This window comes from Culex quinquefasciatus, chromosome 3 (genome assembly GCF_015732765.1).
Source record: "Culex quinquefasciatus strain JHB chromosome 3, VPISU_Cqui_1.0_pri_paternal, whole genome shotgun sequence".
NCBI classification, from domain to species: Eukaryota; Metazoa; Arthropoda; class Insecta; order Diptera; family Culicidae; genus Culex; species Culex quinquefasciatus.
The window spans coordinates 118,466,218-118,491,312 of record NC_051863.1 but is presented as its reverse complement, the minus strand read 5'-3'; the positions used below and the strand labels follow the sequence as shown (position 1 = coordinate 118,491,312).

At 40.9% G+C, this 25,095-nt stretch overlaps 3 protein-coding genes across 8 annotated transcripts in view; all 3 read left to right on the top strand.

The window, feature by feature from the left end:
* Positions 1-8,722, top strand: part of LOC6044164 — a 33,656-nt gene extending 24,934 nt beyond the window's left edge. For 3 of the 4 annotated variants that reach the window (XM_038265064.1, XM_038265063.1, XM_038265062.1), the window contains exon 4: positions 3,854-4,282. In XM_038265064.1, coding sequence (XP_038120992.1) covers positions 3,854-4,069 — 216 coding nt within the window. In that variant the 3' untranslated portion in view covers positions 4,070-4,282. Of the gene's footprint in view, positions 1-3,853; positions 4,283-8,294 lie in introns of those variants that run through there. The other variant, XM_038265065.1, reaches the window with a different exon arrangement.
* Positions 8,723-14,877: 6,155 nt separating this feature from the next.
* On the top strand, positions 14,878-19,597 carry LOC6044172 (adenosine deaminase 2). Of its 3 annotated transcripts, none has more exons than XM_038265051.1 (3): positions 14,878-15,061; positions 17,880-19,018; positions 19,082-19,597. In XM_038265051.1, the coding sequence occupies exons 2-3, from the start codon at positions 17,900-17,902 to the stop codon at positions 19,538-19,540; spliced, it is 1,578 nt and encodes a 525-aa protein (XP_038120979.1). In that variant the 5' UTR covers positions 14,878-15,061; positions 17,880-17,899; the 3' UTR covers positions 19,541-19,597. The 3 variants fall into 3 exon arrangements, with proteins under 3 accessions (XP_038120979.1, XP_038120980.1, XP_038120982.1); XM_038265052.1 differs by lacking the exon at positions 14,878-15,061 and adding an exon at positions 17,591-17,814; XM_038265054.1 differs by lacking the exon at positions 14,878-15,061 and adding an exon at positions 17,591-17,819.
* Positions 19,598-21,626: 2,029 nt separating this feature from the next.
* On the top strand, positions 21,627-24,113 carry LOC6044173 (adenosine deaminase 2). The gene is given in 5 exon segments (XM_001861683.2): positions 21,627-22,539; positions 22,542-22,736; positions 22,739-22,890; positions 23,476-23,635; positions 23,638-24,113. Coding segments are annotated over 5 exon segments (1,458 nt in total). The 5' UTR covers positions 21,627-21,854; the 3' UTR covers positions 23,904-24,113.
* Positions 24,114-25,095: the final 982 nt, after the last annotated feature.

The window sequence follows — 25,095 nt, the reverse complement described above, 5'->3', positions numbered from 1 at the left end:
AACTGCCTCGCTGCTAAGCCATGCTCGCTCTCCGTGTACTTGGTCAGCCGGTTAAGGATGATCCGTTCCAGAAGCTTTCCGAGGGTGTCCAGCAAACATATAGGCCTATACGATGATGGGTCCCCGGTGGTTTGCCTGGCTTCGGCAGCAACACGAGCTTTTGAACCTTCCACGGGTCGGGAAGTGTCCTTCGTCCAGGCATTTCTGCAGGACTGTTCGAAACCTGTCCGGGAATGCTAGAACCGCCGATTTCAGGGCGAAATTCGGGATTCCATCCGGGCCGGGAGCTTTCTTCACCTTCAATCTCTTCGCTACTGCCACAAGTTCCTCGTTGGTGATCAGATGACCTTCGGCGTTGCTACCCCCTTCGTCGTTGTACGGTGTAGGAGGCCATGTCGTTGGGTCATGTCTTGGGAAGAGCCCTTCCACAATGACCTTCAGCTTGTCGGGACACGATTCAGCCACCATCGATGGGCCTCTGATCTTCGCCATCGCTACACGATATGCGCTCCCCCAAGGGTTCTGGCGCTGAGGCAACTTGCCCGAAGGGTACCGAGTTCTTCATTCCACCAGTAGGCTGGACGACGACAGTTCCTTGGCTCCAGTCTCCGCGGCATGGTTGTGTCGCATGCTGTCACCAGTTGTGCTGTTAGCACGTCGGCACTCAAGTCTTGGGGACCATCACACCAATGGAGCGCTTCCACGAAGAGACCCTCGTCGAAGTACTGCAGCTTCCATTTCCTTCCGTAGGACCGGCTGCTCCTATCTGGTACAGGGGCTCGTCTCCCGATGCTGTACCGGATCGCTTGGTGATCGCTATGGGTATAGTCCTCACTCACCCTCCAGTTCATGTCGGCCGCCAGTCGCGGGCTACAGAACGTAACGTCGATAATGGACTCACGACCGTCTTTGCGGAAGGTACTGCTGGTTCCGCGATTCGCCAGCCTAACGTCTAGCTTTGCCAGAGCTTCCATTAGGCTATGCCCCCTAGCATTGGTGCATCTGCTACCCCACTCGACCGCCCACGCGTTGAAGTCACCTCCGATAACGATCGTCTCGTCCGATCAGTTCATCGGTCAGACTATCCAGCATCTGCTGAAACTGCTCCAAGGTCCATCTTGGGGGAGCATAGCAGCTACAGAAGAAGGTTCCGTTTACTTTGGCGATCACGAATCCTTCAAACGCCCTCGAGACCACTTCCTGTATGGGGTACCGCCCCATCACGTGTATCGCCGCCATTCTTGCTGTATCCGCGGCCCAGTTTCCGTTGTCGTGTGGAACTCGGTACGGTTCTGCAATAATTGCCACGTCACACCCCGTCTCCGCGGTCGACTGCCACAGCAGTTGCTGTGCAGTGTCGCAGTGATTGAGGTTCACCTGGGACACCTCCATTACTTTTTGCCCGAGGCCAGCTTCTTGTACGATCGGGACCGTCGCAATTTCTCGCCTGGTGGCCGAAACCCATACAGCGGAAACACCTCGTCATCTGCTGGGTCACTCGAGGAACAGGCCTCAGTGGACACACCGACCACCCTACTTTGACCTTGCCGGTTTCCAGCAGCTTAGACGCCGAAGGCGTCGATAGTCGGATCGACGCAATTTGCGTGCCGCCGTAGGCTTTCCTCAACCGGATTGCCATCGGTGTCGTACGGTCATCCAGAAGAACGATCAGCGCATCTTCTAGCTCTTCCTCCGTCGTGATCTCGTCCAGGTTCCTGCACTCGATCGTTGTCTCCGGTGATAGCGCTCTTACCTTCGACTCGTAGCCTACGGCTTTCTCGACGAGGGACTTAAAAGCTGAGCTCTTGACCGCGGGATCCTTCTTCAGCTCAAAAGCATCGCTCCGGTTTGGGTGCGCCTGGTTTTAACCACGTTCTCGCCAAGCTCCTTGAGTTCCGGATCGGTTCGTACTTTCCGGAGGAGGTCTGCGTACGAAACACCTTCCTTCACCTCGACCACCAAAGCCTCGCCTTTGTTACGCTCCCTGCGAAACTTGGGTTTTGGGTGTCCTCGTTCTGCTTCCCTTTTTCTTCCGCTTCTTCTTCTTGACCTTCTCCCATTCCTTCTCCTTCCCTGGGGTTGGTTCTGGTTCCTTCGCCGGGTCCGGACTGTCTCCATTCCCCTGCTTCTGCTTCTTTGCGTCCTCCTCCTCTCCAGGCGTTTCCCTGTCCCTTTTAGAGCTTGGGCCGGGCGGCGTTTTCGGTTCTTTCTCCCGTAGCGCTTCCTCCTCCAGTTTTGCATTCAGCGTTTCTTCGGCTCTTTCAGCTCTGAGCTTCAGTGAATTCCGCGTCACCACCAGCGAGTTGTTTTCGCGCTCTGCGGCATTCATGGCTGCCTTGACTCCATTCACCATCTGCTTGATTCTGGTGTGGACGTTGTTTTTGTCCTTGATGAAATCAAAGAGTTCGTTGACCCTCCTCCTGACCTCCTGTAACGCGGTCCTTCCAAGCAGGACTCCGTCCTGAGGGGTACTGCCGGCGAAGTTCAACAAGGATGACTTGGGAGTCTCCTCTCCAATTACTCCTATCTGCTGACTCGAAGCAGCCGCCTGGTTCAACACTGGGGATCTCAACACCTTCCCGCTTCCACGGAACGCGCTCGCCACTCCGCCTGCTGTGTCGCCGCCGTTTGACTCGCCTCCTGCCATTTCGACGTTTGCGTCCTCTTCTACCTCCGTGTTTTCCGATGCTTGGGGCGCATCGGGACCCTTTTGTTGGTTTGTTTCACTTGTCTTCATTATGAATCCCACGAGTCGCTAGGGAAATACGGTCCGCTGCGCCAGTGTTCTGCCGTGACGCAGTAAGGGCAAATTACGTGTGGGGTTCGCCCCTGTGCCCCACAGGCTCCGTTATCGACTGGGAATTTGTTGAACCCCCCCAGCCATGCATCCCTCGACACGGGTCGCATCACATCTTGGATTCGGGGTTTGGTGAGGTTTTGGGCTAAAACACTTATAGCGGCGTTCGATCGCTTGACAGAGGTGTTTACGGACCCATGTGGTTTTTTCGAAGAAATTAAACAGTGCCCTTGTTCAATTCCGCCACGTCCTAGACATCCTCCCGCTGCTGGTCCGGGGGCGATGCAATGAATGTATGCAATCGCCGACAGCTATCCGCCTACTGCAACCCGCCCGGTAGCTGGCAGCTAAGCTCCGCAGGGACCCTCACCTGTCCCCACGGTTCACGGGTGTGTGTGTGTGTGTGTGTGTGTGTGTGTGTGTGTGTGTGTGTGTGTGTGTGTGTGTGTGTGTGTGTGTGTGTTTACGGTGCCGACAATATTGACAAGCTTGTTAGCACTCGCTGCTTGTGGATATGTGTGTGTGGGGGTGGTGCAACTTGTTCTTCGTGCATCATCTCCGGTTTCGGATGCTGCTCGAATGATCATGTATTGATTGATGATTCGAGAGGGCAGGCGAAATTGAAACATTCGGGCCAAAGGTTCCAGTGTGGTGACATCGAGCTTGCACAAACGAACAAGTTGATTGTCAGCAGAAAATCATCAATTAAATTTTGCTGCACCAGTGACTTGGTTTTGGAATTGTCGTTTTGGTTCGTGCAGATGCTTTCTTCAGATGTGTAAGTTATGACAAAAACTCAATCAATCAAATTAATGATTCGCAACTGGAATTTAAATTGATTGGGTAAAGTTGGGTTGAAAAAATCTTTTCATAAGGAACTTCTTAAACATTACGATCCATTACAAACATAGAAAAACATAAAATATAACTCCATCATTCAGCATATTTCATATTGCCCACATGATGCCTCACGTGTTACAACAGTTTCTCATGCTTTGCTTCTGTTTTTCATGTTTTTCTGCCACCCACTTGACACACTGACACCCAAACCGAAAGGAACCTACACCCGATCGAATCGCATCAACACCAACACCAACAACACCACCCGCGTGGTCATCCTCAAACAACCTGCCAAGTGTGGTGCGGCTGATGTTCGACACGGCCGATCATCGTAGTGACGTTTACATCAACTATGTCAAGTACTCGCTGGTTTGCTACAGTTCCGGCTGCATCGATCCGGCCGACATTGGAAACATCTGTTGCCCGTTTTAATTAATCTCCAATTTATATCACAAACATACAAGCATAGATTCATTGGCAATGCGAAATGACCAGCGCTTTCAAGCTTTCGTTTTTCACTGTTGGTTGGTGGTACTAATTGATTGAATGAGCAAAAAATTTGCTCTGCCTGTCCGATGCTTTTTAGAATCAAATTTAGCAAACAGTGACTGTGCGATAGGGTGTCCTGTAGTTTAACGGGATTTTTTAAAATATAGATTATGTTCATTGAATTTTAATAATATTTTAAACTGAGCTCAAACTTGCAGGAATGGGTTATTCCACCTCAAACGTATTCGCACTCAAAATCAAAATTTTCTGACAAAACTAAAATTTTGACAAACTTTCTCTTTTGAAATGTTTGTCTTGATTTGAAAATTTTGAAAATTTTATTTTAGAGAAGATCAGGAAATTTCACGAATGTTCCATGATTTAACATTGTAAATCGGACCATTAGTTGCTGAGATATCGACGTTATAAAATGGTGGGTTGTTTGGGTAAGACTTAGAAAACATCAATTTTCCTGTTTTTAAATCTTTGCATGGCAATATCTCAGCAACTAAGGGTCATATCAAGCAAAATAAATAGAATTTTCGCAGCTTTTCGATTTTTTTTTTCAAAGGTGGGCAAACATGTGCATTTATTTAAAAAAATAAAAATTGCGACTGTTTTCAAAAAAGTTACCTAAAAATGTCTATGACTAGAAAACGGTGCACCTAATCAAAATTTCATTGAAGTACTTTTTGATTTCAAATTTGATTTCGAAAAATTAAGCTTAAAACAAGTTTAAAACAAAAACTAACTTAATCCACCCATGTGGTTGGGGCCTTCCTCACTCATTACCAGCAATGGCTGTACACAAATTTCATCTATTTTTTAGATCCAGAATAAAAAAGTACATGAATATTCCTTAAGTGGCCATATCTCAAGGCAAGGTTGCCAGATCGCCAATGTTTTGGACTCATTGGAAAAGTCTTTTGATAACCTAATCAACAATGGGTTGGATGGTGGGTTCAGACATAGTTTACATACATTTAAGTGAGATCTGGCTTCCAAAAAGTACCTCAATATCACTTAAATGGCCATATCTCAAGACAGGGTTGCCAGATCGTCAATGTTTTGGACTCGTTGGAAAGGTCTTTTGATAACCTAACCAACAATGGGTCGGATGGTGGATCCGGACATAGTTTACATACATTTAAGTGAGATCCGGCTTCCAAAAAGTACATCAATATCACTTAAGTGGCTATATCTCAAGACAGGGTTGCCAGATCGTCAATGTTTTGGACTCTTTGGAAAGGTCTTTTGATAACCTAACCAACGATGGGTCGGATGATGGATCCGGACATAGTTTACATACATTTAAGTGAGATCCGGCTTCCAAAAAGTACATCAATATCACTTAAGTGGCTATATCTCAAGACAGGGTTGCCAGATCGTCAATGTTTTGGACTCGTTGGAAAGGTCTTTTGATAACCTAACCAACAATGGGTCGGATGGTGCATCCGGACATAGTTTACATACATTTAAGTGAGATCCGGCTTCCAAAAAGTACATCAATATCACTTAAGTGGCCATATCTCAAGACAGGGTTGCCAGATCGTCAATGTTTTGGACTCGTTGGAAAGGTCTTTTGATAACCTAACCAACAATGGGTCGGATGGTGCATCCGCACATAGTTTACATACATTTAAGTGAGATCCGGCTTCCAAAAAGTACATCAATATCACTTAAGTGGCCATATCTCAAGACAGGGTTGCCAGATCGTCAATGTTTTGGACTCGTTGGAAAGGTCTTTTGACCAACAATGGGTCGGATGGTGGATCCGGACATAGTTTACATACATTTAAGCGAGATCTGGCTTCCAAAAAGTACATCAATATCACTTAAGTGGCCATATCTCAAGACAGGGTTGCCAGATCGTCAATGTTTTGGACTCGTTGGAAAGGTCTTTTGATAACCTAACCAACAATGGGTCGGATGGTGGATCCGGACATAGTTTACATACATTTAAGTGAGATCCGGCTTCCAAAAAGTACATCAATATCACTTAAGTGGCTATATCTCAAGACAGGGTTGCCAGATCGTCAATGTTTTGGACTCGTTGGAAAGGTCTTTTGATAACCTAACCAACAATGGGTCGGATGGTGCATCCGGACATAGTTTACATACATTTAAGTGAGATCCGGCTTCCAAAAAGTACATCAATATCACTTAAGTGGCCATATCTCAAGACAGGGTTGCCAGATCGTCAATGTTTTGGACTCGTTGGAAAGGTCTTTTAATAACCTAACCAACAATGGGTCGGATGGTGCATCCGGACATAGTTTACATACATTTAAGTGAGATCCGGCTTCCAAAAAGTACATCAATATCACTTAAGTGGCCATATCTCAAGACAGGGTTGCCAGATCGTCAATGTTTTGGACTCGTTGGAAAGGTCTTTTGATAACCTAACCAACAATGGGTCGGATGGTGGATCCGGACATAGTTTACATACATTTAAGTGAGATCCGGCTTCCAAAAAGTACATCAATATCACTTAAGTGGCTATATCTCAAGACAGGTTTGCCAGATCGTCAATGTTTTGGACTCGTTGGAAAGGTCTTTTGATAACCTAACCAACAATGGGTCGGATGGTGCATCCGGACATAGTTTACATACATTTAAGTGAGATCCGGCTTCCAAAAAGTACATCAATATCACTTAAGTGGCCATATCTCAAGACAGGGTTGCCAGATCGTCAATGTTTTGGACTCGTTGGAAAGGTCTTTTGATAACCTAACCAACAATGGGTCGGATGGTGGATCCGGACATAGTTTACATACATTTAAGTGAGATCCTGCTTCCAAAAAGTACATCAATATCACTTAAGTGGCTATATCTCAAGACAGGGTTGCCAGATCGTCAATGTTTTGGACTCGTTGGAAAGGTCTTTTGATAACCTAACCAACAATGGGTCGGATGGTGGATCCGGACATAGTTTACATACATTTAAGTGAGATCCGGCTTCCAAAAAGTACATCAATATCACTTAAGTGGCCATATCTCAAGACAGGGTTGCCAGATCGTCAATGTTTTGGACTCGTTGGAAAGATCTTTTGATAACCTAACTAACAATGTGTCGGATGGTGGATCCGGACATAGTTTACATACATTTAAGTGAGATCCGGCTTCCAAGAAGTACATCAATATCACTTAAGTGGCCATATCTCAAGACATGGTTGCCAGATCGTCAATGTTTTGGACTCTTTGGAAAGGTCTTTTGATAACCTAACCAACAATGGGTCGGATGGTGGATCCGGACATAGTTTACATACATTTAAGTGAGATCCGGCTTCTAAAAAGTACATCAATATCACTTAAGTGACCATATCTCGAGGCAGAGTTGCCAGATCTTCAATGTTTTGGGCTCGTTGGAAAGGTCTTTTGATAACCTAACCAACGATGGGTCGGATGATGGACCCGGACATAGTTTGCATACATTTAAGTGAGATCCGGATATAAGTGAAAACACATTTTTATACATAACTTTTGAACTACTTATCGAAACTTCAATCTGTATAAAACTCGATCTATGGGACCCTAAACCAAGTCGAATGCAACAGGTTCGGGTCAAATCGGTTCAGCCAGTGCCGAGAAACATGAGCTAGTTTGTTGGTCACATACATACATACACACACACATACACACACACATACACACAGACATTTGTTCAGTTTTCGATTCTGAGTCGATATGTATACATGAAGGTGGGTCTACGACGTTTTTATACAAAGTTCATTTTTAGAGCAGGATTATAGCCTTACCTCAGTGAGGAAGGCAAAACATCTTCTAAGGAAACAAAATAAATAAATTTTGTTAAGGACATCCTATCGCTGAAGCACGGTGCCTTCCGGAGAAAGGGTCAAAGTATAAATTTGTAATTGATTCGAAAATTTCCACCAGCCTGAATACGCTCTGCTCCACCACGCTGGTCCATTGCTAATTGCCAATCACTGCTGCCGCCACATTTGAACTTTTTGCGGTCGATGAATCGCAACTTCACTCGTGCCGTACCACTAGCCACCCACACCAAACTTTCACACGTCACACCAAGCTCATGATGGTCATCGGAAAATAATTATTTGTTGCTCACACGACCTTCAACCCCGTCCACGAAATTATGAAAGGTTATGTTTGTTTTTTTTTTTTTTTTCGCGCGTTCTGACACTTGCAGGAACCGGTGGAACCGCCGGCCAATTTCACCACCAACCTGCTGAATCACTTCCACACCAGCTACGGGCTGACCGACCGGGACGTGTACGACCTGGTACTCGCGCACGGCGTCGTGTGCTTTCCCCAGGGCTGGTGCTTCGATCCGGATGACGTGGGCACTGTTTGCTGCCCGTTCTAACAGCACGAGAGAAGGATCAGAAACAATGACATTACAGTGCAGTGTATGTAACCGGGCACACGTACAGGATTGTAGCAAATAATAATGATAATGATAATAATGTGGTGGTGGGGGTAGAGTTGGGTTTAGGAATGTTTGTACAAATTATGCTTCCAGCTATCGGTTATCAATGAAGTCAAAATACCGAACAATGGCTATGTAATGATGACCATAAGGGATTAGTTATGATTAAATATTATTATTTGGTAAGATAATAAGTTTGCTTTTGCAGCCGATATTCCCTAGGGCAATCTCCGAAATCCTTAACTCCGGAAAGTTGTTTCATCTCGTTCCATGTGGAAGCTTGGTAATGGGATATTGCAATAGTACACAATTCAGTGGTTCTTTAGATTTTCGCGTTTTTTAAATTTGTGTTTTTGACTTCCTCACCTTACTGAGGAAAGGTTATAAATCATTCAAAAAATGAACTTCTTAATAAGACCTTCACGTATACACATCGGCTCAGGATCAAATTCTGAGCAAATGTCTATGTGTGTGGGGGGATGGTGATCAAAAAATTGTCACTTGATTATCTCCCGGCTATATTACCGAGTATGACATTATGTATATCGAGATAAGATTTTTAGATCGATTTGGTGTCTATTTTGGTGTATGAATATTCATACAAAATAGTTATAGTTAAAAAAATACTCATTTCTTCCCCAAAATTTTCTCTCTGTGACTTTGAAAATCTGACCAATAGTTTATGAGTCACAGCCTCACTAAGTGTCACTCAATTGGCCTTTTTTAAATTGATGATATCTCAAAAACTATTGGTTCAATTTTCATTGTTAAAAATCAAACTTTTGTGAAATTTTCTGATCTCTTTAATAAAAATACCTACAACATAGAGAGGGTACGTAGACCAGTTTTGTATGATCGTGTAAAATGGCTCTTTGGATCAGCTGTTAAAAGTAACTGTATAATTTTTAAATTTAAGGGCTATGTGAACATTTTTAGAACTTGTTTATTAAAAACGAATGATTTATCCAAATTCTTATCCTGAATATGCGGAAAATGAAAAATCTATTTTATTGAAACAATTCTCAAGTATAAATGTACCTGATATCAGTAAATTATGGCAAATATTTCACCAAACATTTTTTGACATAAGTTATCAGACGTTCAAACTTTTCTAAAGTGGAACACTGGAATGACAGTAAAAGTCAGAACTTTTCTGCACTTATAAACTACGCACCTCGGAATTCAAACTCAGATCATTTGGCCCACAAGCTTATGTGAGCTTCAAGTTTGGCCCGCCACTCAAAAACTTTGAACACCCTTGACATAGAGAGTAGGACATAGGGAAAAACTTTCATCCAAAACAAAAAATGCAATATTACTGTCATGTTTCAAGTCCAAAATTTAAAAATTCTAATAATTATTTTACAAAAACTTTTTCTTTATCATTACAGTTATGCTTCTGTGATCAAGTTCAAAAAAATTTAAAAGCTCTGTATACATTTTTTGATTACATATGTCGATACCTTAGGATCGATCCCACAAAAAAAAATCAAATCAAATGAAAGGACTTATATTCATAGATTTGTAGACGAATGGACGATGTAAACTCATGAGCAGTTTTTTTAAATCGAACTTTTTTTTATTTGCCTTAAACTTTGTAGAGACCATTTTATTGACCAAAGAAACTTGATCTTTCCGGTAAAAATATTACCATAATTCAAATCAGTAACTAACTTTTGAAAAATGCATTTTCAAATGTAAGTTTTGAAAATAAAATCTATAGTAATATTATTATAGAAAGATTCATAACGTTTCACCTTTGTTTCATTTTTTCTACATGGAAATTGGATCAATACTTGTTGAGACATCGGCATTTCAAAGGTGAGTGATAACAAAAAAATCATATCGTTCCTGTTTTTGTGGCATTTTGTGGTTTTTATTACCAGGGTAATTCTCTACCAACTCACACGAAATCAGGAAAAGTTGCCCCGACCCCTCTTCGATTTGCGTGAAACTTTGTCTCGTGACGGAGGGTCGGTACGACCCCTTCCATGTTTGAACATGCGACAAATGAGGTGTTTTTCAAAAAAATGCAGCCTAAAACAGTGAAGAGATAGAAATTTGGTGTCAAAAGGACTTTTATGTAAAATTAGACGCCCGATTTGATAGCGTACGAAGAATTCCGAAAAAAACGTATTTTTCATTGAAAAAAACACTAAAAATGTTTAAAAAATTCTCTCATTTTCCGTTACTCGACTGTAAAAAATTTGGGAACATGTCATTTTATGGGAAATTTAATGTACTTTTCGAATCTACATTGACCCAGAAGGGTAATTTTTTCATTTAGAACAAAAATTTTCATTTTAAAATTTCGTGTTTTTTCTAACTTTGCAGGGTTATTTTTTAGAGTGTAATTTTTTACAGTCGAGTTACGGAAAATGGGAGAATTTTTTAAACATTTTTAGTGTTTTTTTTCGATGAAAAATAAGTTTTTTTCGGAATTCTGAGTACGCCATCAAATCAGGCGTCTCATTTTACATAAAAGTCCCTTTGACACCAAATTTCTATCTCTTCACCGTTTTAGGCTGCTTTTTTCAAAAACACCTCATTTGTCGCATGTTCAAACATGGAAGGGGTCGTACCGACCCTCCGTCACGAGATATCAAAAAACGGACTTCGGATTCGTGATCAGGGACAAAAATTACCCCTTAGAAAGTTTCACGCGGGGCAACTGCTGTGTGAGTTGGCGGAGAATTACCCACCAACTAAAAGTCTTTCTAGGACAAATTAAAAAAAAAACTATCTTAACTCTTCGAAAATAATTTGTTCAAACTTGGGCAATCATGGGGTTTTCGTTTTAGTAACTCAAACATAATCAAAAATGGGTTATTTTTGGCTTCCTCACGTCACTGAGGAAAGGCTATATAATCACTGGAAAAAAAAACTTATTTTGACCTCCTAGACCACCCGTAAACATATCGACTCAGAATCAAATTCTGAGCAACTATCTGTGTGTGTGGGGGGATGTTGATAGAAAAAATGTGCACTAGATAATCTCGGCACTGGCTCAACCGATTTTGTCTGTTTTGGTGTCATTCGATCCGTCTTGGGGTCTCATAAGTCACTATTGAAAATCATAGAGTTGAGTTAAGTACTTCAAAAGTTATGCTTAACACTCAAACGCATGGGTAGTCATTTGACCTCTACTTTTTTCTTAAAAATTTCATAACTTTTGGTAGAATTGACCAATTTGGATGCTTCTGGTTGCAAAAGACTCGGATTTGTCTATATTTTTAACTGTCAGATGGGGGGCAAATATGGTCCACTTTTACCTGAGATATTCCGGATACCGTTGGGGTACCTCGGCCCTCCTATTTGGGATTTTGGTCAATATAACAAAATTTATTCCACAAAACAAAGCCGGAAATGATGCAAAACTTCAAGACATCATCTGTATTATGCATAGATACATGACATGGTCAAGTCCTACGGGACACCGGAGCCGGTTCCAGTTGGGCACCAATCGACATCAGCTCAGTGAACCGTTTCCGGTTGGAACCTGCTCCGGTGCCCGAAGGACTTGACCATGTCATGTATCTATGCAAGATGATGTATTATGATGATGTCTTGAAGTTTCGATCATTTCCGGCTTTGTTTTGTGGAATAAATTTTGTTATATTGACCAAAATCCCAAATAGGAAGGCCGAGGTACCCCAATGGAATCCGGAATATCTCCGGCAAAAGTGGACCATTTTTGTCCCCCATCTGACAGTTAAAAATATAAACAAATCTGGATCTTTTGCAACCGGAAGCATCCAAATTGGTCAATGCTATCAAAAGTTATGAAATTTTTAAGAAAAAAAAAATAGAGGTCAGATGACTACCCGAGCGTTTGAGTGTTAAAAAAACGATTTAAGCGAAAGTCCGGAAGATTGTAAAAAGGGTGGTTTTTGTAAGAAAACCCGTCATGTCATACATTTTCACAAAGGTATTTAAAAGACCTTTCTAACGAGCCCAAAACATTTAGGATCTGACAAACTTATCAAAAGTTATGATAAGTATCACTTAAGAGCGAGTTTTTCACCGATGTGTAACAGGTCGTATCAAGGTGCTCCGATTTGGATGAAACTTTCAGGGTTTGTTTGTCTATACATGAGATGAACTCATGCCAAATATGAGCCCTCTACGACAAAGGGAAGTGGGGTAAAACGGGCATTGAAGTTTGAGGTCCAAAAAACATGAAAAATCTCATAGTTTGACGATTTTTCTAGAACAAACATTTTACAACGTTAGTTTTTGCCCTGTAGGCCGCCATAGCGGCATTTTTTGGTCTCAATTTTGTCATATTCGGAATCCTCGGACAATTTCACGTAAGTTAGAAATATTGGAGTTGTAAATTTGATTTGAAAAATTGCCGTTTAAAATGAATTAAAATATTTTTTAACAATTTGTTGGATTGGGGGTAAAACAGGTTTTCACCTACTTGATACAGCATTTGACGTATTGGTCATAGGGTTAATAAGATCTTTTTCTTGTTTTCAAAAATGTTTTATTTAATTATTTTTTAAAGAAATATTTCAACTCCAATACTTCTAACTAACGTGAAATTGTCCGAGGATTCCGAATATGACAAAATTGAGACCAAAAAGTGCCGTCTTCTCGGTCTACAGGGCAAAAACTAACGTTGTAAAATGTTTGTTCTAGAAAAACCGTAAAACTATGAGAAAAACTGCGATTGGCCAAAAAGTTAGTACCGTAGGCTTATAGTCCATGAAATTCCCTAACTTTTGACCTAAGGGAGTATGGGTGTTTGAGGCTGTTGGGAAAAGTTATTAAGGTTTTAAAAAAATCCATTTTTAACAGTAATTTGCAAAAGCTATGAGAAAAAGTCAAACCAATCCTGGATGTCTATAGCACATTTTGAAGGGCTTCAAAAGACCTTTCGAATGCATCTAAGAGAGTTGGAATTGATGAAGTTTTACGGAAATGCTAGCAATTTTAAGATTTTTCATGTTTTTTGGACCTCAAACTTCAATGCCCGTTTTACCCCACTTCCCTTTGTCGTAGAGGGCTCATATTTGGCATGAGTTCATCTCATGTATAGACAAACAAACCCTGAAAGTTTCATCCAAATCGGAGCACCTCGATACGACCTCTAGAACAAACCGAGCAGAATCTACAAATACTGCCTCTTAAGTGTTATTTATGCACTTTTTTCAGGCCGGATCTCAGATATTTTGATGAAAACGTTGTCAGGATTTATCATGTGGCCTGTCGTTTAATAGGTAATCAAAAGACCTTTCCAACGAGTCCACCCTTTTGTGCACTCTATTACGATTTAAATAAGAAGAAGGCACCAAGCACCTAAGGGTGGATCAAGTAACGTATTAAATATAACTACACTGTATGGCAGGGATGCCACTTGGTTTTTTGAAATCTCTGTAAAAAAGTCTGTGTATGTCTGTGCATTTGTCTAAAATTCAAATATATCAATTCACAGTCATTGAAATCCATCAGAAATCGCGTTTTTAAGCATTTGAAGTCTAACGAAATAAGTTTCGACGAAAAAGATTACAAACAATTAATTCAATGAAGTTTTTTAAATGTCTGTGTACCTCAAAAAATGTCTGGCACAAGCTCAAAAGTCTGTGAAACACAGACAAATCTGTGTATCTGGCATCCCTGCTGTATGGATACTGTATTGAAGATTGTATGGAGACTGATATGGGCAAAACAATTATGTAAAATGGCTTCTTTAGTCATAGAGAAGCCTCCAGGAAAGTTTCATTCAAAACAAAACAAAAATACAAATCCAATCCATTTTTGGATTTCGTGAAAAATTGCTCACTATATGTACGGCAACTATAACGATACCAATAAACTAAACTTTTTTTCTACACAGAACATCACTGCCAAGTTAAAACGATCCGTCTACTCAAGGTCTTGGGATCATACAACAAGTGTGCATCTCACAAGTAGGTCACTGCCCCCTACTGGCCATTGCGGCTGCATTTGTTGGTTGTAGTTAGATCTTTGTGATTCAATCCCTCGCACCATTATCAGCTTGAACTTCCGGGGGCACGTTATGCACCGCTGTATCAATGAACGATGAAACGAAGTTTGGAACAAAATGTAAAAAAAAACATTTTTTAATTTGTTTTTGTAATTTCATAGTTATAGAGCAGTAACTGTCCATTTGTATTTTAGACTTTTTTGTTTGAAAACTTTTTATTTCAGAAAACCGTGCCATGTATACAAACCGCGCCTCCTTCACATGATGACCATTAACCATTCCTACACCAATACATGCCGTTGAGGCCTGATCCATCAGGAACCGCACAGCTGATAAACATAAACAGAACAACGCAATAGCTCTCATCTCCGACTCTGGTCATTGAGTCATCACAGCACGCTCATTCAGTTCAGTTCTCTCGGCAAGGAATCTCCTCGCATTGAGACTCGTTAAGCCGAGCAGCGGGGCAGGTCAACAGCGTTGAGTTTCCGTTGATGATTGTGGGGCCCCATCAGTTGGTCTGCTGACCGACGTCGAAGCTGGCAGCATTCGGAGCCATATGGTTCTCTGCGCGGTAGGTGGTTTAGCGATGGAGTCAGTTGAATCTTTTGAGTTGGAGATTTCGGTAACAATCAAGCGGATCATTAATTTATGTCGACTATTTCTATACAACTGAGTGTACTAAGTTTGCCAACTGCCTGCCGACTGTTTGAAATAGAATTCAATCCGAACACCCCAGCCAGGACGCGTCTCGTTAGTTGATTGGCCAGGGATATATCAACAAATCGAATCCCTCCGGAGCAGAGCACATTCCCGGGTTGAAATGTGGCTGAAAGTTGCGCTGAGCGGGATCAAAAGTTGAATAAGCTGCGGTTATGGCGCGAACGGCAGAGCGGAACTCGTCGTTGATTAGTTTCCTATGGTGGAGTGCAATTTCTATACATATCTGCGGCATCGACTTCATTACCCGGAGCTTCCGGCGGGACGACGCGTATGCGTGCTGGCAAACTTATGTGAGCTCTACTTTGCGAACTTTGAGTGGGATTCTGTACACATCCTCAGTGCATTGGTGCCATTGTGGTGTTGTTAAACTGTTGAATAGGTTAGGTATAATCTATGCGCCGTTTGGCATTTGTATGGTACGAAATACCGAGAAAACGTCAAAACACTTGAACGCAATTGTTGGGATAAGTTTTTGCTCAACGGTACGATGTGGTTTACCTAGCAAAACAAATAAATTAAAAGGTCACCAACCCAAAAATACTAAAGTACAAAAGTACAAAAATACAAAAATACAAAAATACAAAAATACAAAAATACAAAAATACAAAAATACAAAAATACAAAAATACAAAAATACAAAAATACAAAAATACAAAAATACAAAAATACAAAAATACAAAAATACAAAAATACAAAAGTACAAAAATACAAAATACAAAAATACAAAAATACAAAATACAAAAATACAAAATACAAAAATACAAAAATACAAAATACAAAAATACAAAAATACAAAAATACAAAAATACAAAATACAAAAATACAAAATACAAAATACAAAATACAAAAATACAAAAATACAAAAATACAAAAATACAAAATACAAAATACAAAAATACAAAATACAAAATACAAAATACAAAATACAAAAATACAAAATACAAAATACAAAAATACAAATACAAAATACAAAAATACAAAATACAAAAATACAAAAATACAAAATACAAAATACAAAAATACAAAAATACAAAATACAAAAATACAAAATACAAAAATACAAAAATACAAAAATACAAAAATACAAAATACAAAAATACAAAATACAAAAATACAAAAATACAAAATACAAAAATACAAAAATACAAAAATACAAAAATACAAAAATACAAAATACAAAATACAAAAATACAAAAATACAAAATACAAAATACAAAAATACAAAAATACAAAAATACAAAAATACAAAATACAAAAATACAAAAATACAAAAATACAAAATACAAAATACAAAATACAAAATACAAAAATACAAAATACAAAAATACAAAAATACAAAATACAAAAATACAAAAATACAAAAATACAAAAATACAAAATACAAAATACAAAAATACAAAATACAAAAATACAAAAATACAAAAATACAAAATACAAAATACAAAATACAAAAATACAAAAATACAAAATACAAAAATACAAAAATACAAAAATACAAAATACAAAATACAAAATACAAAAATACAAAAATACAAAATACAAAATACAAAATACAAAAATACAAAATACAAAAATACAAAATACAAAAATACAAAAATACAAAATACAAAATACAAAAATACAAAAATACAAAAATACAAAATACAAAATACAAAAATAAAAATACAAAATACAAAATACAAAATACAAAATACAAAAATACAAAAATACAAAAATACAAAAATACAAAAATACAAAAATACAAAATACAAAATACAAAAATACAAAATACAAAAATACAAAATACAAAAATACAAAATACAAAATACAAAAATACAAAAATACAAAATACAAAAATACAAAATACAAAATACAAAAATACAAAAATACAAAAATACAAAAATACAAAATACAAAAATACAAAAATACAAAAATACAAAAATACAAAAATACAAAAATACAAAAATACAAAAATACAAAAATACAAAAATACAAAAATACAAAAATACAAAAATACAAAAATACAAAAATACAAAAATACAAAAATACAAAAATACAAAAATACAAAAATACAAAAATACAAAAAAAAATACAAAAATACAAAAATACAAAAATACAAAAATACAAAAATACAAAAATACAAAAATACAAAAATACAAAAATACAAAAATACAAAAATACAAAAATACAAAAATACAAAAATACAAAAATACAAAAATACAAAAATTCAAAAATACAAAAAAACAAAAATACAAAAATACAAAAATACAAAAAAAAAAATACAAAAATACAAAAATCAAATGTAGCGACACGCAGTGTTTGCGTGTTTTATGAATTTTTGAAGTTCACGCGTGAAGTTTTAATCAATGTTCATTACGCCGTTGCGTAAAGTTCCTTAACCAATATTGTAAACATTGCCCCACCACGAGACTGTCGCTGGATCGTAGCGAGTTGTGCTTCGTTTATTTATAAAACAACTAGTACACTCTCGTGAGAAAGTGTTTCTTCAAAGGTCAGCAGCACGTGGCCCGCATCAAGATAAGAACGTCAATTAAAGAAAAATATGGAACATATTCATTCAGTATATGAGCGTCGCTTGAGCTGAAAGCTTGGCGTCTTCCTGGGGTGGGGTTGTTTGTTCGGTTGAGTGAAAGTTGTGTTTTGTTTATTTGCAATATATTTTCTTGTAGGTTGAATCTGGAACGCCACTATGAAGTTGATTTTGATAGTCGCACAAGCGTTGATCGTCGCGAGATCGTTGGAGGCAAAAACCGTTATCACAGCAAGTGATTCGCCGGAAGAATCGCGTCCTTCGTTGGAAACTTATATGCAGGAGAGAAAACATCTCATCGAGAAAGAGCAGGAATGTTTTTTGGGTTCGAAGATCATCCTTAACGAACAGGAAACGATCGTGAACAAGTGCTTGATGAAGCTGAAGAAGCGAGAGTTGGACCTTGGCTATAAAAATAGCTTCAACTTTATCCCGGCGAGACATTTCTTCGAAATGTTGGACAATATCAACAATTCTGCGCTGTTCAAGTTCATACGAAAGCTTCCGAAGGGTGGAGTATTGCACGCACATGATACGGCCCTTGGAGGTACGGATCTGATCGTGAATGCTACGTACAGAGAAAATCTCTGGCAGAAGGGATCGTTTGAAGATTTAGAAGGACCAAAGTTCTTCTTTAGCAGGGTGAGTCCCGGTGAAGGTTGGCAACGAGTTTCTGACGTTAGGTTTGGTATGACGGATGTCGTTTACGATGCAAAGATCGTGGATTTGTTTGGTCTGTACGATGCTGATCCGATCAACACCTACAAGAGCATCGACAAAGTGTGGCAAAAGTTTCAGAAAATGTTCTTTGCCTTGGAACCACTGGTAACGTACGAACCAGTCTGGAGGCAGTATTACTACGACTCGTTGCAGCAGTTTTACGATGACAACGTGCACTATCTGGAGTTTCGAGGAGTTTTGCCAAATGTGTACAATCTGGATGGGAAGATCTTCAACCCAGAAGAGGTCGTGGAGATGTATATCGAAGAAACAGAACGATTTAAGGAATCTCATTCAGCCTTCTTGGGAGCAAAGCTCATTTATGCACCAATCCGATTTTGCAATGATACTGTTGCCGATTCGTACCTGGAAACAGCCGTGAACCTTCACCTTAAGTTTCCAAACTTTGTCGTTGGATTCGATCTCGTAGGACAGGAAGACACCGGAAGACCTCTGATCGACTTTGTGCCAAAATTGTTGGATCTTCCGGCAACGATCCAGTTTTTCTTTCACGCAGGAGAAACCAACTGGTATGGCATGAATGCAGATCAGAACTTGGTGAGTACTTTCTTACAACACCAACTCCATTGACCCTAACAACTCCTTCCTCCTCCCTCCAAGGTCGACGCCATCCTGCTGGGAACCAAGCGCATCGGCCACGGTTACGCCTTGGTCAAGCATCCTCACCTGCTGAAGGAAATCAAACGTCGGCAAATCTGCGTCGAAGTGAACCCGATCTCCAACCAGGTCCTCAAACTGGTCCAGGACCAGCGAAATCACCCCGCGGCGGTATTCTTCTCGGACGACTACCCGGTGGTGGTGTCCTCGGATGATCCGTCCTTTTGGCGGGCCTCCCCGCTGAGTCACGATTTCTTCATCGCCTTTCTGGGCATCGCCTCGTCCCGGCAGGATCTGCGCATGCTGAAGCAGCTGGCGCAGAATTCGATCGAATACAGTGCGATGGCGGAGGCCGAGCGGAAGCAGGCGTTGAAGAGCTGGCAGCACTACTGGGACAAGGCGATGCACGCGTTGGCGGAGGAAATAGTGCAGCGCAGATCCGAACATGGGTGTGAGTTGTGAGGTGGTTTGTTGAGGTCTGTTTTTTTTCGTAACTTGTAAATAGATACATCAATTCAAGTTGAATTAATTTATTTCATATCACTGAATTTTTTTTGAGTAGTTCGGAGTTGGAGTCGAAGGAGGCTACCTTCCCTCAAAATTGTCTGTAGTGTCGAATCTTTTTCAAGAGCCGGTATCGGAATCCCTAAATCCTTAGAAGCCAAAGTATCAGTCACAATTTAAGTCGCCAAAATTCACGGGCTTGTTCCGCAAGATTAACTGGGACTGAACCCCAAATATAAGCCTAAATATGTGTTCTAACAAGGACGTCAATGCAAAATGCATCACGCTGAGTTCACGCTCCTGAGACAGGAGGCAATATTCCTAGCGTAAAGGAATTTTATTCGATTCAGAAAGAGGAGAGACATAATTGCGTTAATCACTTTTTTCAAACTGTTGTCACATGGTTGTTATGAAGTTATTTTCGTCATCAATGGGACAACCCTAAATAGGGGAACAGCATCTAATTCCAGCGTGCCTCTAATGTTGACAGGTCAGAACTTTGACATTCAATTAAAGCTAATTAAAAGCGTTTTCAACTGAAATCGGGTGATAAATAGCTGAATAAGAAATGAGCAAGAAAGTTTCAATCATAAGTTTTGCAAAATTAGTTGTTTAAATAGTGAAAATCAGCAAATTGGATGGAGCTAGGAGCGAGAGCTTAACCTGCACGGAGAAAAAAGAGTTCCCAAAATCGTGAACAAGCGTTCATGACAATGGGAACCACGAACAAAGTGTTCAAATGCCATGGTACGTTTTTCAAAATCGTACCATGGGATTTGAACACTTTGTTCGGGATTCCCATTTTCATGAACACTTGTTCACGATTTTGGGAACTCTTTTTTCTCCGTGTGCCAAAGATACGAGAATTTCCCCTAGATAGATAAATCCTTCTTTTCGATTCGTTTCGTTGACTGACTTTTACAAAATTATTTGTTTATTTTCTGAACAGATAATCTGAGACCATCCCGGCTTAAAGGTGGTAATACTTTACTTGAATCGTATCGAAATCAGAACCTGAATTAAAATCACCTGATTTGCTTAGGAACTTCATGAAAACTGGCCATTCCCACATGGAAGTCAATTCCGTCTATGCGGCTGTCGGAAAATAGGACAAACCAAGTTGTAATAAACATTTAACAGCAGACACGCTCGCTCCCGACTAGGGTCCAGTTGGAACCCTACTCCACGTTGAGGTTCTGAAACTAATCCAGACAATAAAATTTTATGAAAATTCGAACACTTAGAGCTTCATGGTGATGAGGCAGGAACTGTCACGGAATAGTAAAGTTGGAATTTAGAACACACGCATTAATTTCACATGAAATTTGAATATTGTGGTTTGATATGTGCAATATTTGTTACGAACTAATCTCCATTTAAGGCACTTGATGTTCACATCCGTTTTAGGGAAGCGCTCTTTCGGCCCCAGAAGCCTTCTAAGCCAGACCCAGCTGGCCAACGTGGAGCATCTCCACTAGCAGCACGGCACGACACACACCACACTATCAGGGTAAACGTCGCCGTTCCGTCAGCGGTTCCGTTTCTGATTCTGGCCTGCCGTCGCGTTGTCCAACCCGCATCTGCTTAATGAAGGGAGCCGGGAGTGGAATTCAAAATATACGTTTTAAAAACGCCTGGATTGATGCAATCCCCCAAACCGCAACATTTATTGTTGGGGACTGATTCAAGAAAACAGAACAAGCTAGGCGTTGCAAGCGTACTATCGTGACACATATAGATTGTTGGCCAAATTGAGATAGTAAAATATCTTTTTTGTAGTTGTAAACGGTTGACGTAATGGTAATTGTCTGGGTTTCTAACCTTCGATTTAAGTATGTTTAATTAATTGATCAGCAATATTGTACATAATGCTAGCTGCGTCAAGAGAGCGCAACGCCGTCAGTGAGAGTGATCGTACGTCGTGACGCTCTCTCGTATCATTTTGTCGCTGCCGACACGCCGAGTGCGCATGTAACGCGCACGATGCGTTATCATATCAGCTGAGCGAGCGAGTTATAAAAATACATATATCACAGAGTACGATCAAACGAACCCCACACCAGCACAAACAACCAGTGGACTCTCTCGCGCGGTTGGCTCGTTCTCGTGTGCTCAGTTGTCGCTAGAATCTGGAGCTGCGCGTACGTGATACTTACGTCCCACGGCCCTGATTCTGCTTAGCTAAGCGCGTTTGTTCTAGTTGGGGAACTCCAGCTTCGGAAACTTGAGGTTGCATTTACTGGGAATAAACGGTAGCTGTGCGTGTGTAACGATGTCGCGTTTGACGTACGAACAGTTTCAGGCGCAACGCGCAGAGTTCTTGCGCGATGAAGAGAGCCGTGCCCTTGGCGCAGACATCATTCTGACCGAAGACGAGCAAAAGGTCAACGAATGGTTGATGAAGCTGAAGAAGGCAGAACTGGACGCCGGCTTCAAGACGCCACGGGAGTTTGCCCCGGCTCGGCACTTTTTCACCGTGCTCGAACAGATCAAGGCTTCACCACTGTTTCAGCTGATCAAGCGAATGCCCAAGGGAGGAATTCTTCACGCGCACGATACAGCCATCGGTAGCATGGAAACGATCGTAAAGGCCACCTACCGGGAGCATCTTTGGCAGAACGGAGAGTTCGATCGACCCACACCACCAAACTACAAGTTCTCCAGAACTAAACCAGACCCGTTGGACGGCGTCGAGTGGCGATCCGTCGCAGACATTCGCAAAGAACTTGGCAACGAAGGCTTCGACCAAAACCTTCGCGATGTGTTTACCCTCTTCGACGAAGAGCCCTCGCAAACCTACAGCTGCATCAACCACATCTGGGGCAAGTTCCAGTTCATGTTCATCTCCCTCGAACCCATCGTCACTTACAAACCCGTTTGGGAAGATTACTTCCGAAACTCGCTCGAAGAAGTGCACCAGGACAACGTTTGCTACCTCGAGTTCCGCGGAGTCCTCCCGCCGTGTACGACCTGGACAATCGCGTCTACACCCCGGAAGAGGTCGTTCAAATCTACTACGACATTGTGCAAACCTTCAAGCAGACGCACCCCACCTTCATCGGAGTGAAGCTCATCTACGCGCCGATCAAATTCGCCGATGACGCCCTGTTCGACACCTTCCTGGACACGGCCGAGAGTCTGCACCAGAAGTTTCCACGTTTGTGGCCGGATTTGATCTGGTGGGACAGGAGGATACCGGCCGACCGATGACGGACTTCAACGAGCGGCTGCTGCGGATGAGTCCCACCATTCAGTTCTTTTTCCACGCCGGTGAAACCAACTGGTGCGGGTTGATTGATGAAAATTTGGTAAGTTATAAAATCAAAACTGCTTCCAGAGCGTTGAGTTATGATTGCGAAAGTTTTATTTAAAATTGATGGGATTAAAATTGCTAATATTTTTTTAATTAACTTGAAATTTGACACGGATTTTGATAGAACATTGTAAAGCGTGTTATTTTTTATCTTCCATTTAAGTCATTGTTGGCTGTCAACTGCCCAGATTATACATATGGGATGAATTGGAACTGCTGTTTTTTCATGTTTTTGATCATCATTTTAATTTTTTTGTTAGTTCAGTCTGAATATCCTTATTTGAAGTATCTAATTGCACATGAATAGAACAATAAACAGTATTTGATTGAATTGAAAAATTCCAATTCATCGCCCCATTCTATGAACTTCATTATCGCAAACCGATAAACACTCGAACCAAGCCGACGAATCGTTCCTGATAAGCAGCACCCAAGGCTGATAAGTAGTAATTGATGGGGCGATTAATCACATCCAGAATTCCAGTCCAACCACCCCCCAACAAGGCTCGCGTTAATCCGTCCGATTCCAATCGATAAGCTCATTCAACAACTTTCCCTCTCTGTTGTCCCCGCCCCACAGATTGACGTCATCCTGCTGGGAACGAAGCGCATTGGCCACGGCTTTGCCGCCGTCAAGCACCCTCGAGTACTGGAGGAAATCAAAAAGCGCAACATCTGCATCGAGCTCAACCCGATCTCGAACCAGGTCCTGAAACTGGTCGACGACTACCGGAACCACGTGGGGCGATCTACTTCTCGGACAACTACCCGGTGGTGGTCTCGTCGGACGATCCGGCCTTCTGGTGCGCATCGCCGCTCAGCCATGACTTCTACATGGCGTTCCTGGGGCTGGCCGCGGCCCGGCAAGATTTGCGCCTGCTGAAGAAGCTGGCCCTGAATTCGCTCGAGTTCAGCGCGATGTCCAAGGCGGAGAAGGCCGAGGCCAAGCTCAAGTGGACCGTCGCGTGGAACAGCTTTATCGATCAGACCGTCAAGTCGATTGCGTAATGGGTAGATGGGTAGCAGCAGCGATGAAGACTCAGTATTCGACTTATCAGGGGTTGTCAATTGGACGCCATCCACCCACCACAGGGAGAGAGGGGATAAACGTTCCAGTTTTTAGGCGCCGTCACCGTCGCTGTGAACTTGAATGTTATCGCACCATCATCATTCGTGGTGGTGCTTATCAGCTGAACAATAAATTGGTGGAAACAGCAACGTGTGTTTTCAGGGTTATTATTGGCTGGCGCTGGGAATTTGGCAATTGGTTGCTATTTGGGTTGTACAGGTATGATAACAAGTCATTACGTAAAACAATTCTGGAGTTTTTTTGTGAAAGGTCAATAAACCAAATTTTAGTTTTTGCTTTTGGTTGTTTTTCAATACCCTGACTCAAGGCGGTTTCAAAACATCCAAAAGCAAAAACTGGAAATTTGGTTTATTGACCTTTAAAAACTCCAGGATTGATGATGAACAGTTCAAACTAAAAACTACATTTCTTTTTTTTATGCGATGAATGGAATTATTAAATACATTTTTTGACAAAGAACTTTGTCCTAAGGTTTCTATACGTGGTGTCAATCCAATTTTTCGCGAAGCGAAAACGTTACGTGACGAATTCCCCTCTCGGTAAATTTCCCCCCTTAGGTACACGCTGGTTGGTTGAACAAACGTTTCCCAATCAGTCAATCGAGAGACGTGAGATTGATGTAGGGGGAGAGGGGGTAATATGCACCCCCGGGGCAAAATGCACCCCCTGCTTTTCTCGGTATTTGAAAGAATTTTCCGGGTGAAAAATCATAGAAATTGTAGGCTTAATACTGCTAAACAATGCTGGAAAAATTTGAGCATCGTGGTATAAAAACAGCTTAAGTTATTTGCAAAACTTTGAAATGTTGTGTTTTTATCTAATTTTCATCGAACTTTCATTTTGATTTTTGGACAATATAAAAAGAATTTATTGATATTGTAAGTGTTTTTATACAGTTTTTACCACAATCTTCATTATTTTATAGATATATGGATCCAAAAACATTAAAAAATGTATTTTTAATAAAATTTTATGTAATAAGCGTTTTCGGGGCAAAATGCACCGCTGTGAAGCTCCTTTGTAAAAACAGCGGTGTCATCTAGTGGTGACTAGTGAAAACTGCTTTTAGCCGGTGCATTTTGCCCCATGTTGTGGTGCATTTTGCCCCGT

Bases quoted from the DNA above. Each gene is read 5' to 3' on its own strand.
- LOC6044172 (XM_038265051.1), top strand. From the start codon at position 17,900: ATGAAGTTGATTTTGATAGTCGCACAAGCGTTGATCGTCGCGAGATCG. The intron at 19,019-19,081 runs GTGAGTACTTTC...CCTCCCTCCAAG, and splicing joins TGAATGCAGATCAGAACTTG to GTCGACGCCATCCTGCTGGG.